The sequence below is a fragment of the Podarcis muralis genome, chromosome 8 (genome assembly GCF_964188315.1).
Source record: "Podarcis muralis chromosome 8, rPodMur119.hap1.1, whole genome shotgun sequence".
NCBI classification, from domain to species: domain Eukaryota; kingdom Metazoa; phylum Chordata; class Lepidosauria; order Squamata; family Lacertidae; genus Podarcis; species Podarcis muralis.
Genome location: NC_135662.1, coordinates 15778841 through 15792689, shown reverse-complemented (window position 1 = coordinate 15792689; position 13849 = coordinate 15778841). Strand labels below are relative to the sequence as shown.

The 13849-nt window shown below is 43.2% G+C and overlaps 1 protein-coding gene across 1 annotated transcript in view; it reads right to left on the bottom strand.

Annotated features, from left to right (window-relative positions):
* The window catches only part of TAF2 (TATA-box binding protein associated factor 2), a 66994-nt gene that overhangs the window by 24566 nt on the left and 28579 nt on the right, over positions 1–13849 (bottom strand). The window contains exons 11-19 of the mRNA XM_028736233.2: positions 12938–13073; positions 10466–10620; positions 8551–8665; positions 7927–8036; positions 6883–6948; positions 6050–6302; positions 2817–2957; positions 2012–2122; positions 1563–1756 (exon numbers count right to left, since the gene is read on the bottom strand). Of these exons, the coding sequence (XP_028592066.2) occupies positions 1563–1756; positions 2012–2122; positions 2817–2957; positions 6050–6302; positions 6883–6948; positions 7927–8036; positions 8551–8665; positions 10466–10620; positions 12938–13073 (1281 nt within the window). The remainder of the gene's footprint in view (positions 1–1562; positions 1757–2011; positions 2123–2816; positions 2958–6049; positions 6303–6882; positions 6949–7926; positions 8037–8550; positions 8666–10465; positions 10621–12937; positions 13074–13849) is intronic.

The following is a 13849-nucleotide window of genomic DNA, read 5'->3' as shown; positions in this document are numbered from 1 at the left end:
GGTTGGCAGGAGCAGGGACCGAGCAATGGGAGCTCACCCCATCACGGGGATTCGAACTGCTGACCTTCGGATCAGCAAGTCCTAGGCTCTGTGGTTTAACCCACAGTGCCACCTGCGTCCCTAATGTAAATGTTACCTTTCCACAATAGATTTGTTTCTGCGCACACCCCTCTATCCGGGCAAACAAAAGGCATTTTATTAGAGTCAGAGGGAGGATTTCAACATCATGTTCTTCTGATAGTTCCGTCACGTAAGCATTTCTGCTTGCAGACGGAATGACCCCCCCCCTCTCTTCTCCCTGCATGCTGTTCTGAGGATTCAGAGGAGATTTGGGGGAGTCATGGCAGGGAAAGCCCCGTTGGACTAGCAGGAGCCCTTGCACTGGCTTCTGCGAATGCAATGGGTTCACAAGTGAATCTGGCCCCGAGGGCACACTTCAGACAGACAAAAACATTGAAGGAGCTGTTTGTAAACTAAGATGCATACACTGGCTACAGGTAACGAATCATACGTCTATGACGTTACAGTAAACCTAACATGCCTCATTTTATCATGTCTGAATGGTACAAGCCTGTCTTGGCTTGTTTATTTGTTGTTGCTGGCATCCTTCTGTAACGAGAGACAATGGAGTGTGCCGTCGGGGGTGAAGTCAAACCATTGTGTTAGCGGCACCGAAGTGGCGTCCCTGAGGAGCAAGCCTGGGCAGTGTGTATGGAAGTCCTGAGCTGCTCAGACGACAGGACCTCCCTCTCAGCCTTGCTGATACTTCTCCTAGCTGGGCTACCTTCCTAGGTTGATGAGCCCCATCTGCTCCTATTATCTGCATTTTCTTTATAAAAGCCCAATAAGAAGTTATACAATAAAGGAGGGTACAAAGCAAGGCTAGTGAGTGGCATGGATTGGGTGAGAATCCCGAGGGCCAAGTAGAGAGGCCCAGAGGGACATATTTTGTCTCCAGGCCTGAGTTCCCCCACTCCTGAATAAGATGCCAAGATCAGCAGGTAAGTAAGAGGACAGTCCAGATACGTTATCAGAAAAATCTAGTCCCTTGCAGCATCCTTCCCAAGTGCATGGCTCCTTGTTTAGGATTCCCCTACTGCTGATCAGCATCAACCCACTCTGGAGATCTGTGCTCATGAAGAGGCTGAACGTGTGCATTGCCTTGAACATAGACATGTGATACACAAAACAAACTTAACTCAGTGTTACGCCATCATAAACAGTAGATTTTATCTTCCCTTTGTTGCATAAGATCAAAAGAAAAGGAGAAAGCTGTGGTTTCAATTCCTACAAACATTCTGTTTTTAGAAGTGTATTTTCTCTTAAGGCCTCTGCACAATTTACAAAAGGACTTTCTCGGCACCCGCTAAATCTCCCCACTGTCTCTCTCGTGTGTTTATTGAACGTAGTGAGAATATTATGAACAGCTACATTGTGCAAGAACAGAACGAGTGCATCAGGATCAACAGCAAAGTAGGAAGAAGCAAAAAAAGATGGGAGTGTACTGTGCTTTTAGATTTGTATTTGCAGGAATTAAATACATTTTAAAAAAACAAACATACCTGACCGTAATGGTGTGCCTATAGCTGGGAAGTAGCTTTTCCATGTTTAAGAACCTGGTAATTTCCTCAAGAATGAGGCGAACATCAGGATTTAAGTTATCAAGTGTCCGGGCTTCATTGTTCACACTGACGGCAGGAGTTACAGAGTTTGCTAGCGCATCTATCAGCTCTGCACGGTAATAGTTGTCTGAAAACTAAAGTCAAAGACCAAAATACGAGATAACAAGCATTACCAAAAAATAAATAAAATTGAAAAGAAGAGCACTGCTCTTTTAGACAAACTCAAGTCTAAAAATGAATGGAAGAGGGTAAGAGTATTCCGCATCACAACATTTAGCTGCAGGTCCTGTTCCTATTACAAGCCATTTTGCCTTAAAGTAGTTCTCTGCACATCAAAAGGGCAGGATCATGGATAGAAAACTGCAATGCTCTGAGACAACTTTTTTTACCTTGTTTTTTCTATTGTCGTTGTACTTGATTAGATCTAAAATGAACGTCAAAACCTCTTTAGGACATAGATTATGGACATCTCTCAGCAAGGCCATTGCGACAGGCATCGTCTGCAAAGAAAAGGGGCCAAGATTAAAGGAGCAACTGCTTTTGTTTAAATATTAAATCAGAATCGACAGCTTTTGCTTTGCCATATGATGTTCTGCAGTCTACCAGTCCGTATTTCCTCCACCCCATAATTCAGGAGGTAGAAGCATGAAAATCAACGTAAGAACATGCTAGCTAGCTGTTAATAAAACCCAGTTTGTGAAGTTATCAGGTGCTTTTTAAAGTCATTTGGGCAGGTGGTCATCACGACAGGTCACAGCAATGAACTCCCTTAACTTGTGTGCTATTGTAAAGGTGGGATTCCTTTTGTCAGTCCCAAACCTCTCTCTGCCTCATTTCATTAAATGGCCTTCAGCTCTAATAATTTCACAAAGAGAATGGATATTGCCTTCTATTCAATATTCTGCACGCATAATTTTTATAAGTCTCCCCGCCCCCAATTTCTCCCCTCCTGATTTCTTTAGCTTCTCTTCGTAGGGAAAATACTTCAGTACTTTTTCCCCTTTCTTTTTTTTGAGGCGGATGGGACTCAGGACATCTATCTCCAAAAGAGTGCTGCCACTCTTCAAGCGAACACATCCAATACCTACAACCATTTCTCTTTTGCATCCACCACTGTAGACCAGCCTTGAACAGGCTGTAAGAGAAGCTGCTACGTTTAGAAAAAGCTAAATTAGACAGCAATTGGCCTTTTACCTTCTGCAGAAAGTAGCTCTGGTAGTTCATGAAGTTATTGGTTTTCACAATGTTTGGGCAACTTTTGCAACAGAACATCCGGGTGAAGAGCGACTTCATGGCTGGTGGTCCTGTCCACGTGCTCACCATGAAATTTGCAATCTACATCATTAGGGCGCAAGAGAGAAGCTACATTATTAGCAAGACTGCAAGGTTTGATCTGTTGACCTCTCCCAAACCCCGACTCCTCTCTTTCTTACTTTCATTTCCAAAGGACTGAGGGGAAGAGAAAGCTGTAGTGAGTGAACAAGATCCGTAACTCTTTAACAGACAGAAACTTTAAATCAGCATTCCCCCCCCCAAAAAAACCTTTCCTAACTCTGAGTTGCCTCTTAAGGTGCTTTTATGGAATCACTGCATTGCAAAAGATACTGAAACCTATCTTAGGACCTGGATCCCCAATGTGGTGCCCATGGGCACCGCAATGCCCTCGGACAACCCCATAATACCTACCTAGCTCCCCTGCCCCTTGTCTTTTTTTTTAAAAAAATGAACAGGTTTGACGGAGGGTGATTGGGTAGGTGGGGGAGTTACCTAGGGTTTTTTGGGGGGGCTGCTTTTTCTCCGATGTTTTGGGACATATGCAGGTATTTTGCCTGTTTTTGTGTTTGGGGTGGGGGAATGGTTTTGAGCAAGACTTTTATTCTTATTCATGAGACTTTCTTAGATTTCTCAATGGACTCTTAGGCCCAAAAGGGTTGGGAATCCCTGTCCCAGGACATGCAGTCAATGGTGTGTAGGGTAAAAGCCATGTTTCTGTGCCCTAATACCATCATACAGCTGGGAAGAGCAAGGAAAGGTTTCCAGCAGTGAGTAACAGCTGTCAGGCAGCTTCTTTGCCATTATCATTCTGGTTAATTCAGGAATGCTGATGAGCTCGCAAGGAATCCCGTGGTTCGAACACAGTTTGAAAACCAAAATATACTACCTAAAACCAGACAGTCTCTCACCACCACCGCTTCTATAAATTGGAACTATAGTATATGGAAATGGTTTTTACAGGTCATCTGCAACTAATTATCTTCCCACAATCGCGATCTGGTTTTAATTGTTTTCCTCCCAATTACATTTCAGACAGTCTCCCCCACCCCAGTTACTAAAGCCACATATTCATTCAGTCTCTGCGGAAGACAGTCATGGAAGTGGCCTGAGCACTACCAGTTATCTCAATTTACCATGCCAATAACCTCAATGCAGATTTCAAGCATGCCTTAGCCGCCCTGGGAGTACGAGACCACCCGAAGAGAAACAGACAATTCTGAACCTTGTCTAGCTTTTAAGATACGGTCGGACAGCTGAAATCAAGTTAACAATCAGTATAACAGGGGAAAGTTTGCCCAGCTTCCCCAGTGCAAAAGCCTATTTTGCTCTAGCTAGCTTTCTCATCAGTTTTTGATACAATGAACCATGGTATCCTCCTGGACCGTCTATAGGAGATGGGTTTCAAGGGTTCTATAGGGGTTACGTCTAATCTCCGGGGATGGTTCCAGAAAGTAGCGTTGGAACACTGCTTCTCAGTCCCCTTTGAGCTACAAAATGCCACAGAGCACTATACTGTCTCCAATGCATTTAACATCTACACAAAACCATTAGGAGCAGTCATTCAGGGGATATTGAGCAAGGTTTCATCAGCATGCTAATGATACCCAGTTCTATTTCTCTACAAGATCTGTCTTGGGAATGGCTGAGAAGACCCTGGATGCAGTAGTAAGCTGGATGAAGACTACTGAATTGAGTATGAATCCTGGCAAGATGGAGGCTCTGTGAGACAGTGGATCCGACAACTAAGGAGGTCAGCAGATTGTTAAGCTTGAAGTGAAAATTTCACCACTCCCCTAGATTTCTAAGGCGCCAGAAGAGCTTCAAGGAAAAACCTAACATACACTTTGGCTGTCTTATAAATTTGTTAGAACAGCAAACTTCCTTTAGGCCTGAAGATTAATGCAAAAATAAAACTGTTGGTTCAAATGTCTCGTCTCTTCTTCAGCAATTGTTATGAAACGCTTTTCTAGTTTCCTTTTACAGACAAAAACCTATGTTGCTTTGTTTTGACATCAGTCACTTAAAAGCACTTGATAAATATTTCCATAAGGCTGGACGCCAGACCAGTTTAGGAGACGCAGTGAAGTTTTAACCCTTACTCAACTGTGTGAAAATATGTAAAAGAGACTGATATTTGGCAAAACCACTTAAAACTAGAAAAGACACGTTCACCAAACTTCATAGAAATTGCACCCATTTAGCCTGCCGCCGCCCGCCCCCCTTGACAGTGAACATCAAGCTATATAGGGCTGAAACCTGAAACATCTGCCACTCTATTCAATATGGCAATTCAACACCTGGTCAGATCAGGGCAGGGGGAACCACTGTGGGGTCACACAGTTTCACAAACATGGGGAAGGAATTGCTACACAGGTAAATAAATATAGGAACTCAAGCCCATGGGAGGAGCTAGAGCTTTTTTTTGGATAAGGTAAGTCTTCTTTGCTATAGAGTTTTCAAGTAACCAGGGGCGGAAAACTGTACATGCATTTTTCTCCTATTCTTCAAGTTTAGATTCTCTGCGAGCTGCCCAATTTACATGTCACAAATGCTGCTGTGCAGATTTCCAGCAATGACAAACCTAGACAACATCTAGACAGCATCTTAAAAAGCAGAGACATCACCTTGCCAACAAAGGTCCATATAGTTAAAAGCTATGGTTTTCCCAGTAGTGATGTATGGAAGTGAGAGCTGGACCATAAAGAAGGCTGATCGCCAAAGAATTGATGCTTTTGAATTCTGGTGCTGGAGGAGACTCTTGAGAGTCCCATGGACTGCAAGAAGATCAAACCTCTCCATTCTGAAGGAAATCAGCCCTGAGTGCTCACTGGAAGGACAGATCGTGAAGCTGAGGCTTTGGCCACCTCATGAGAAGAGAAGACTCCCTGGAAAAGAACCTGATGTTGGGAAAGATTGAGGGCACAAAGAGAAGGGGACGACAGAGGATGAGATGGTTGGACAGTGTTCTCGAAGCTACCAGCATGAGTTTGACCAAACTGCAGGAGGCAGTGGAAGACAGGAGTGCCTGGCGTGCTCTGGTCCATGGGGTCACAAAGAGTCGGACATGACTAAACAACAACAGATTTCCAGAACCTTTGATTGCATCTGTCCAAATTATCTCATGAAGTTTATCTGGCATGGCCCATTCCTACCTTTGCAAGGCAGAAGCATGCCATTATCCTCACTCGGTAGAAGCACTGCTCTTGTTCAAGTATATCAGTCAGCGCAAGTCGTGAAGCTGGAGTAGGGAACTTCTGGAGGGCCAAAATGGATTCTTCCTGTGCAACCACATCTCTCTCGTATCGGAGCTGGTACTGCCACATGAAGTCAGCCTGTTCGAATTCTACCTTCCTCAGTACAGACATATCCGGGTCTATTCTGATCCAGAGTAAGGGGGAATCAGCACTAAAAGAGAGGACCAGATTTTGTACCAGCACTTAAAAGACAGCAAATGTGTGCAGACATTTTAACATGGGACTGCTAAGACATGGCACCTTAAAAAGAAACCGGACTCTTGTTTACTTCTTATTGCACAAAACCAACAGTTCTCGGTTAATACTGTCTGAACAATCATGCAGCTGCTGACAAACTGATAATATCAATCTGAACAAGCTTGATGACAGCTTTCCACTTCATAAATTTCCCAGTGGAAGGGGCTTCAGCGTAGAAACAATGAACAACAGGCATCTCTGCAATTAAATCTTTCCCTGGTTTCCTTGCCTCCACTTCCAATTGCTGCACTTCAAGAACTTGCCCTACATTCCCCTGCATGTTCAGCACTGTAATAAAGAGACTGCGGCTCCTATGGACAGTGTAGGAAGAAAGGCAGCATCTCCTAACAGAGCAGATACGTGAAACTAAGCTTCTGCATTCACAGTGCTGCTATTGGGACTGGGGCCAGTATGATTCTGTGTGGCTGGGACAATCCTATATAAGAGCTTCAGGGAAAGCAACAGCCACACGTTACTTTTCAAAATTAACTTACTCCATGGCAGAAAGATCCATGTCAACTTCCTCCCCATTCATCAGAGGAATCTTTTTCTTCTTATTTCTGCATTTCAAAAAAAAGAAGGTGTCTATTAAAATAATTTTCTCTTTTTCTTATTCTGCAAAAATGTATTAAATGATGTTTAAATACAAGCAAGTTAACAAGGCCACAAAGTAAATCCTTGATGATGATATTATGAATATCTGCTCCGGAGAGTTTGGGAGGGGGGTTGCTCTGGAGCAGCCTTTGGGGGTACACAGGCAAAGGAAGGAAGTCCCATGCTGCACTGGATTCAACCGTCAGATCTTCTTACAAATATGATTCCTGCATTAAAACAGTGGCCACAACAACACTAATCACCCCCAACCTGTCGGTGCAATTTTAGAAGCCACGATCCACATGGGAAGGAACCCACACAGCATTACCTATTTCTGGAGAATGAAACTGGCACTGGGAGGAGCCAGAGGGTGGGACCCCCCCCCCCCCGGTGGCTTGTAAGTTGTACAAGTGACAATAAAGTATTTCAATTCAATTTGGGCAGGTGTAGCACAGTAGCGGGACAGGGTGGTGCTGTGGGTTAAACCACAGAGCCTAGGGCTTGCCGATCAGAAGGTCAGCAATTCAAATCCCTGTGACGAGGTGAGCTCCCGTTGCTCGGTCCCTGCTCCTGCCAACCTAGCAGTTCAAAAGACGTCAAAGTGCAAGTAGATAAATAGGTACCGCTCTAGCGGGAAGGTAAACAGCGTTTCCGTGCGCTGCTCTGGTTCGCCAGAAGCGGCTTAGTCATGCTGGCTACATGACCCGGAAGCCGTATGTCGGCTCCTTTGGCCAATAAAGCGAGATGAGCGCCACAACCCCAGAGTTGGCCACGACTGGATCTAATGGTCAGGGGTCCCTTTAACTTTACCTAGCACAGTAGCAGCTACCATACTGCTGATGTTAACAAGAGGAGTAAGCCAGAGAATACGAAAAACAAGAAAGCAGTAGTTATTTCAGGTGTATGTTTCACAAGGGAAGCCTACAAATAGTCTAAAAACCTACCGTCTGCTTTTTGAGTGGCAAGGTATGTCGTGTTTAAGGCTGTTTTCTTCTATCTGAAGCGTGTGGTTGAAAGATCCATCCAGCTCTTGCACTGTCACTTTCAAAGGGCCCTTAGGGGGGAAATGTAGCAATGATTTAACCTGAAGGAGCATCTCCACTCCCATCGTTCAGCCCAGACACTGTGGTCCAGCCTCTACAATTCTGATTCTATGAAAGTAGGTTTCTAGATCTCAAAGAGTATGTTTGCCATCTCATTTTAAAATGTATTTCTGTAGTGAACAATAGGAAACGACGAAGTCAGGAGTTCACTGAATATTGTGTCTAAATGCCAGTTGATTCAAGGTTTACTTTAGATGAACACTGCAGGTTAAAGTTAAAAGCCTCACTATAATTTACATTGATTCACAAAAATCTAATAATAAACATGATGCCCAGCTACAGAAATTACATGCAAATTTCTGTATTTGCCATAGGCAACTATCTTTCTACCAGATATGGTTCAGAGCTCCAAGCAAGTTGCCCACCAAAGGTTGACGGTACAAATATGTACAGTAAAAAGTAAAAGTTACAGAAAATATGTAGCAATTTTGACAAATTTCAGGAAAAAGAGAAAAACAAACTCACCACATATTTCTGTGTCCCAGGAGATGTATAGTCTTGCTTTATTTCTAACTCTAATACATTTCGTTTTCTATTAAATGCAAAGCTGCCATAAAACTTTACCACACCACTCTGATCTCTGTGAGACTGAATAGGATAATAACAGATAGGTTTACAAATATGCAAAAACTAAATTCCTCAAATTTACAGAATTGCAACAGTACATCCAAAACAACCACAACTGTCTTGCTTCAATCAGGCTTGTGACGGAAATTCTGATGGACTGTGTCCATAATTTGCAATTTGATGTATAACATAAATGCAGATTTTGAAAATACTGCACAATTCCTTCAATTCCGACCCTAATGGAGATCATTCAACTTCTGAGCTTTCCCTCCCTTTATGCATTTCAAAGCTCATAGCTTGCTGCTCTTGCATGAAAGCTGAGATTTGTAAGTCTCACGACTTGGTCATATTGGGAGCTGCGCATATGGGAATGCTGAATTCCACCCCGTGTCACATACAACGATACACAGCGGGATCCATTCAGAGTCAGGTGAGTCATCACAAATTAGGGATGGGAAAGCATGTGTGGAACTGGTCCTTACTATCCTCCTCCAGACTTTCACTACAGCCCTAATCCGTGTGTTCAAAATAACACATAGAAGCCAGGGAAAGGAAGTGGATGTGTGCGTGCCTGCTCCACTCCAACTTTCCCACACTGAGCAGAAAGTTGTGAAAGGGACTCATTTCATAAAATGTATGAATTGCTTGGCTGGTTAAGCACATTTGGCTGAACACACAAGGTTCCCTGCAACCAGGAACCCTGTATTATCAGGGCACAATCTACACACAAAAAATGCTTACAAGCCCCTTTCAAACCTACGTGCTGAACATGAGAGCGTGTCTGCTCTCCCTTCCCCACCTGAACCCCTGACACATTCTTGTATTTTGAATAAATTCCATGGCCTTTTCATTAATTAGGGTTTTATGTCTCTCACCAGGACTTTTATTTAAAGCATTTGGTCTAACACAAAAAGAAGAGGGCATTTTAGTAGCAAAAGAGAGGTTTTGTGAAAGTCAAATAATGAACGTTTGGAAGCAAAAGCTTTGCTTTGATTAGCAAAGCCTTCAGTGTATCCTAAAAGGGGATGATGAATCCATACTACTGAACTGCTTATTTGTGTCTGCGTATGTACTACAAGAGACTCTCTTTTCCAGGGTGCCTCTGTCCACCATACAGGACTTTGTGGAAACTTGGAAACTGGCTTCAGGATGCACAATTCTCCTTGTGAAAAAAATCTACTACCATATATAAAGTATGTGAGAATGAAATCCACAGTTCTGAATGAGCCCCTATAGAAATACCAGACACTGATTGCATTTGTTTTTGTGAACTTCACTCCGTATAACTCTATTTTGCCTTTATCAAGGTGGACTGAAATATTATTGAAAGCACCAGATCAGTATTGCCAGGCAGCTTTGCAACTGCCAATCTCTCTGCTATTCATTTGGGTGATTTAAACTACTTGTACATAGACCCAAGTGTTTTGGTGCCAGGGTGAAATTTTTGGAATTCACTTCTAAGAATGCACCAGACTGTGGCATTTTCCATATCTGCCTTAAGAATGTTTTTGAAAATCCTCTGGATCCTTGCTGTGTAGCTTGGCTCTGTCGTTTGTCTTTCAGAACACTGGTACGAAATGCTGCATTTCTCCTCCGACAGTAGCATCTTGAAAACTAAACAATCAGCCACAACGAGATGCAATTCAAAAGGGACAACAGCAATTTGAGCTAAATCTTAAACTTCACTATTTGAAGCTCTCTAGACAAATTTAAGGCTGCTTCTTATGTCCCGGTGTATTCATTTAACGGGCCAAAGAACAGCTATTTTTCATCTCCTTTGTTACTAGCCCAGAGCTAGAACGAAAAAGGATACACCCATTGCTTTATTAACGGTTGAATGTCTTTGCCAGAGACATTGGAGATGGATTTCAAAAATCCAGATGTGGAAACCAGCATCTGACTCCACATATGAGACTGGAACTTCTGAGATGAGGCAGTGCTGGCCAGGCTCAAGAGTTTGTTGAAAACCTACGGTGAAATTAGCCTCGGTTAGCAATCAAAACAGGCCCAGTGATCATAAACTTTTAAGAAATATCAGTGATGGTAATATCATAGGTACAGTTCATTGGAAACAAAATCAGATAGGACCCAAGGTGATTCAGACATTAAGTTCAAACTGTGCACTGCTAGATGGGCTAGAGGATTTCAAACCACTTCTCTACCAAAGGGGATGGTCGCATTTCCTGCAACTATTTTGAAATGAAGATGCGACAGAAAAGATGAGGGGTTTTTTTTGCAAGCAGATGTGGTGCCTTGTTGGATAAACCCATGTCCCATGTTATACAGCAACCTACTTTCCACAGCGGGTGGGACACGGGTGGCGCTGTGGGTAAAACCTCAGTGCCTAGGACTTGCTGATCGTAAGGTCGGCGGTTTGAATCCCCGCGGCGGGGTGAGCCCCAGTCGTTCGGTCCCAGCTCCTGCCCACCTAGCAGTTCAAAAGCACCCCTAAGTGCAAGTAGATAAATAGGCACCGCTTTATAGCGGGAAGGTAAACGGCGTTTCTGTGTGCGGCACTGGTGCTGGCTCGCCAGTTGCAGCTTCGCCACGCTGGCCACGTGACCCGGAAGTGTCTTCAGACGGCGCCGGCTCCCGGCCTCTTGAGCGAGATGAGCGCACAACCCTAGAGTCGGTCACGACTGGCCCCTACAGGCAGGGGTACCTTTACCCTTTACTTTCCACAGCAGCCAGCCAATGCCTCTCGAAGTTGGAAAGAATACCATAAGTTGGTGGCCCTCTTCTGATGGGACCTGTGGCCCTCCAGATGTTGTGAGTTCGAATCTCTTAAGCCTCAGCCAGTATGGCCAATGGTCAGGGATTATGAGAGATGCAGCCCAGCAGCATCCAAAGGGTCACAGGATCTTTAGCTCTGTCTTATTGCATTTACTAGCACTGTCACTATACTGGAAATCACATTTAGCTGCAAAGGTTCATAACTTTTGATATAGTCACTGTCTGCAAGTGGCTTCCTTTACCATATGCAGAAATTAAGCTGCTGAAAGTGTTTGCCTAAAATGTTTCCATTGAACAAAACGGTTCTCTGCAGGAAACAGATTGAATCACTTAAGTAAATGGTGAGTACCCTAGTTTTTGTAAGCCGCGGCCTGATTTCCATGACATGTGATCCATGACACAAAGAGGAAACCTCGCTTCCCGGGTGTGGTTATAAATCGGCCCAAACCACACCAATCAATTATACAAACAGCTAACCACGCTGAGAGGTGCCCTTGCAGTCTGGGCTGCAGAGAAAGTGAGGTTAAGGCAATATGATGCAGCTATAATGCTGAAGTGGAGCAGATGCAGGCCTCTAACACTATCTGACAACTTCATATGTGATGCTCTGACTCAGGTTTCAAATATAACAAATAAATACAAATTGTTTAGGGCACCAAAAACAGAATGCTGGCTCTGGCTTAACCATGGTTCGGTAGATAATCAAGGGCAGTCAGTGGGATCACACACTCTATGGAGAAAATTTCCACCTTCCTGCAGTGACATGAAAAACAATGCATTCCTACACATGCCTATACAAAAGTAAGTCTCAGTGAGTCCATTGTGGCTTACTCTCAAGGTTAAGTATGCATGGGATTGAAGCTTAATGGATAGCTCATTACCAATGTCAGCTCTGGTTAAAGGCTAAATCAGGCCCCCTCTTAACTAGGTTTTGTTAACCATGTTCTTGTTTACAAACCCTGGTTAAGCAAGTCAGAGGTAGCTGTAATATAAAAGATATTCCAAGTTTGTTTTGATGCCATGTGGATGACATTATACAAGATTTAACACCTGTACATGCATTTATCTTGGATGACAACACTTTGAACATTAAAAAATAATAATCAATAAAGTTTGTTTTAAAAAAAGGAGAGAGGGGGAAGAGGTTGCTAACCCATGATTCTCTAGATGTTGCAGGACTACTCCCACAGTCACACTGGCTAGGGCTGATGGGAACTGTAGTCCAAAAACCTGGAGTGCCAAATCTTAGTCACCCCTGTTGAAAGCCATTAACTGAAGATGGTGCTGATGTCAGTACAGACATCAATTAGGTGGAGGGGGAGGGAGGGAGTCTGCTCTAGAAAGAGAGCCCACAATTATGGTTGGCATAAAACTTATGTGGCCACGAGGAAGTTCATGGTCTGTGGGCACCATCCATTTGTGTATAATGGTAATAAGCTTCATAGTCTACTTTTAGGGTAACGTTTTATATGGAAGGCACTGAAATTCAAGTTGTTGGTTTTTTAAAAAAGTAATTATAAATAGGAAATTTTAAAAGTGTCCAAACACTTACTTGTAACATGAACTCCATGCTTATTCTGTTTTCTATGAGTCTCATGACGAGGTGGGCTTTGCACTGGAACATAGTGTAGTACTCCCATGATAATGTGTGAGGATGCTTTATAGAAAAATGCAGGTGTGACGCAGGGCTGGAAAACGAAAATCAAGATCATTGCAGGAATATTTAATTTTGCATTTTAAGGGAAAGTCCCACTTATAGCAGAAAGTTCAAAAGTAAAAATTCAAAGAGTCAGACAGGATTCTCCTAATCCAGCAATTGAAAAGTACTAATTAAAACTCTGATTATATTAAGAACAGGGGCTCAAGAAGTACGCTTACAAATTTTACTCAGTGTTTTTTAAAAAATATTCCCAGGTAAACTGTGGGTGTAAAACTAAAACTATCTGGGTAAATTGCAAAATATGAAACATTCAACATTGGTACAGTGGTGCCTCGCAAGACGAAATTAATTCGTTCCGCAAGTTTTGTCGTCTTGTGATTTTTTTCGTCTTGCGAAGCACGGTGTCGGAAGTTTCGGAAAAGCTTCAAAAATCACCAAAGTCTTCAAAAACCTCAAAAAAGGCTACCACACCGCGTTCTATGAGTTGCTCCTCGAAGTCAAGTCGCAACTGTGTTAACGGTGTTAAGAAAAAGGAAACAAACTTGCAAGACGTTTCCGTCTTGCGAAGCAAGCCCATAGGGAAAATCGTCTTGTGAAGCAGCTCAAAAACGAAAAAAACCCTTTCGTCTTGCGGGTTTTTTGTCTTGCGAGGCATTCGTCTTGCGAGGTACCACTGTAGTTTACTTCTGGCTGTAACAATCTATGAACAATTCAGACAGGAGCACAGAAGGGAGGAAAGAGGAGAAATGATGACTATCCTATATTCTCTTTCATTGAGTACTTTAAAAAAGATATGAGAAGACT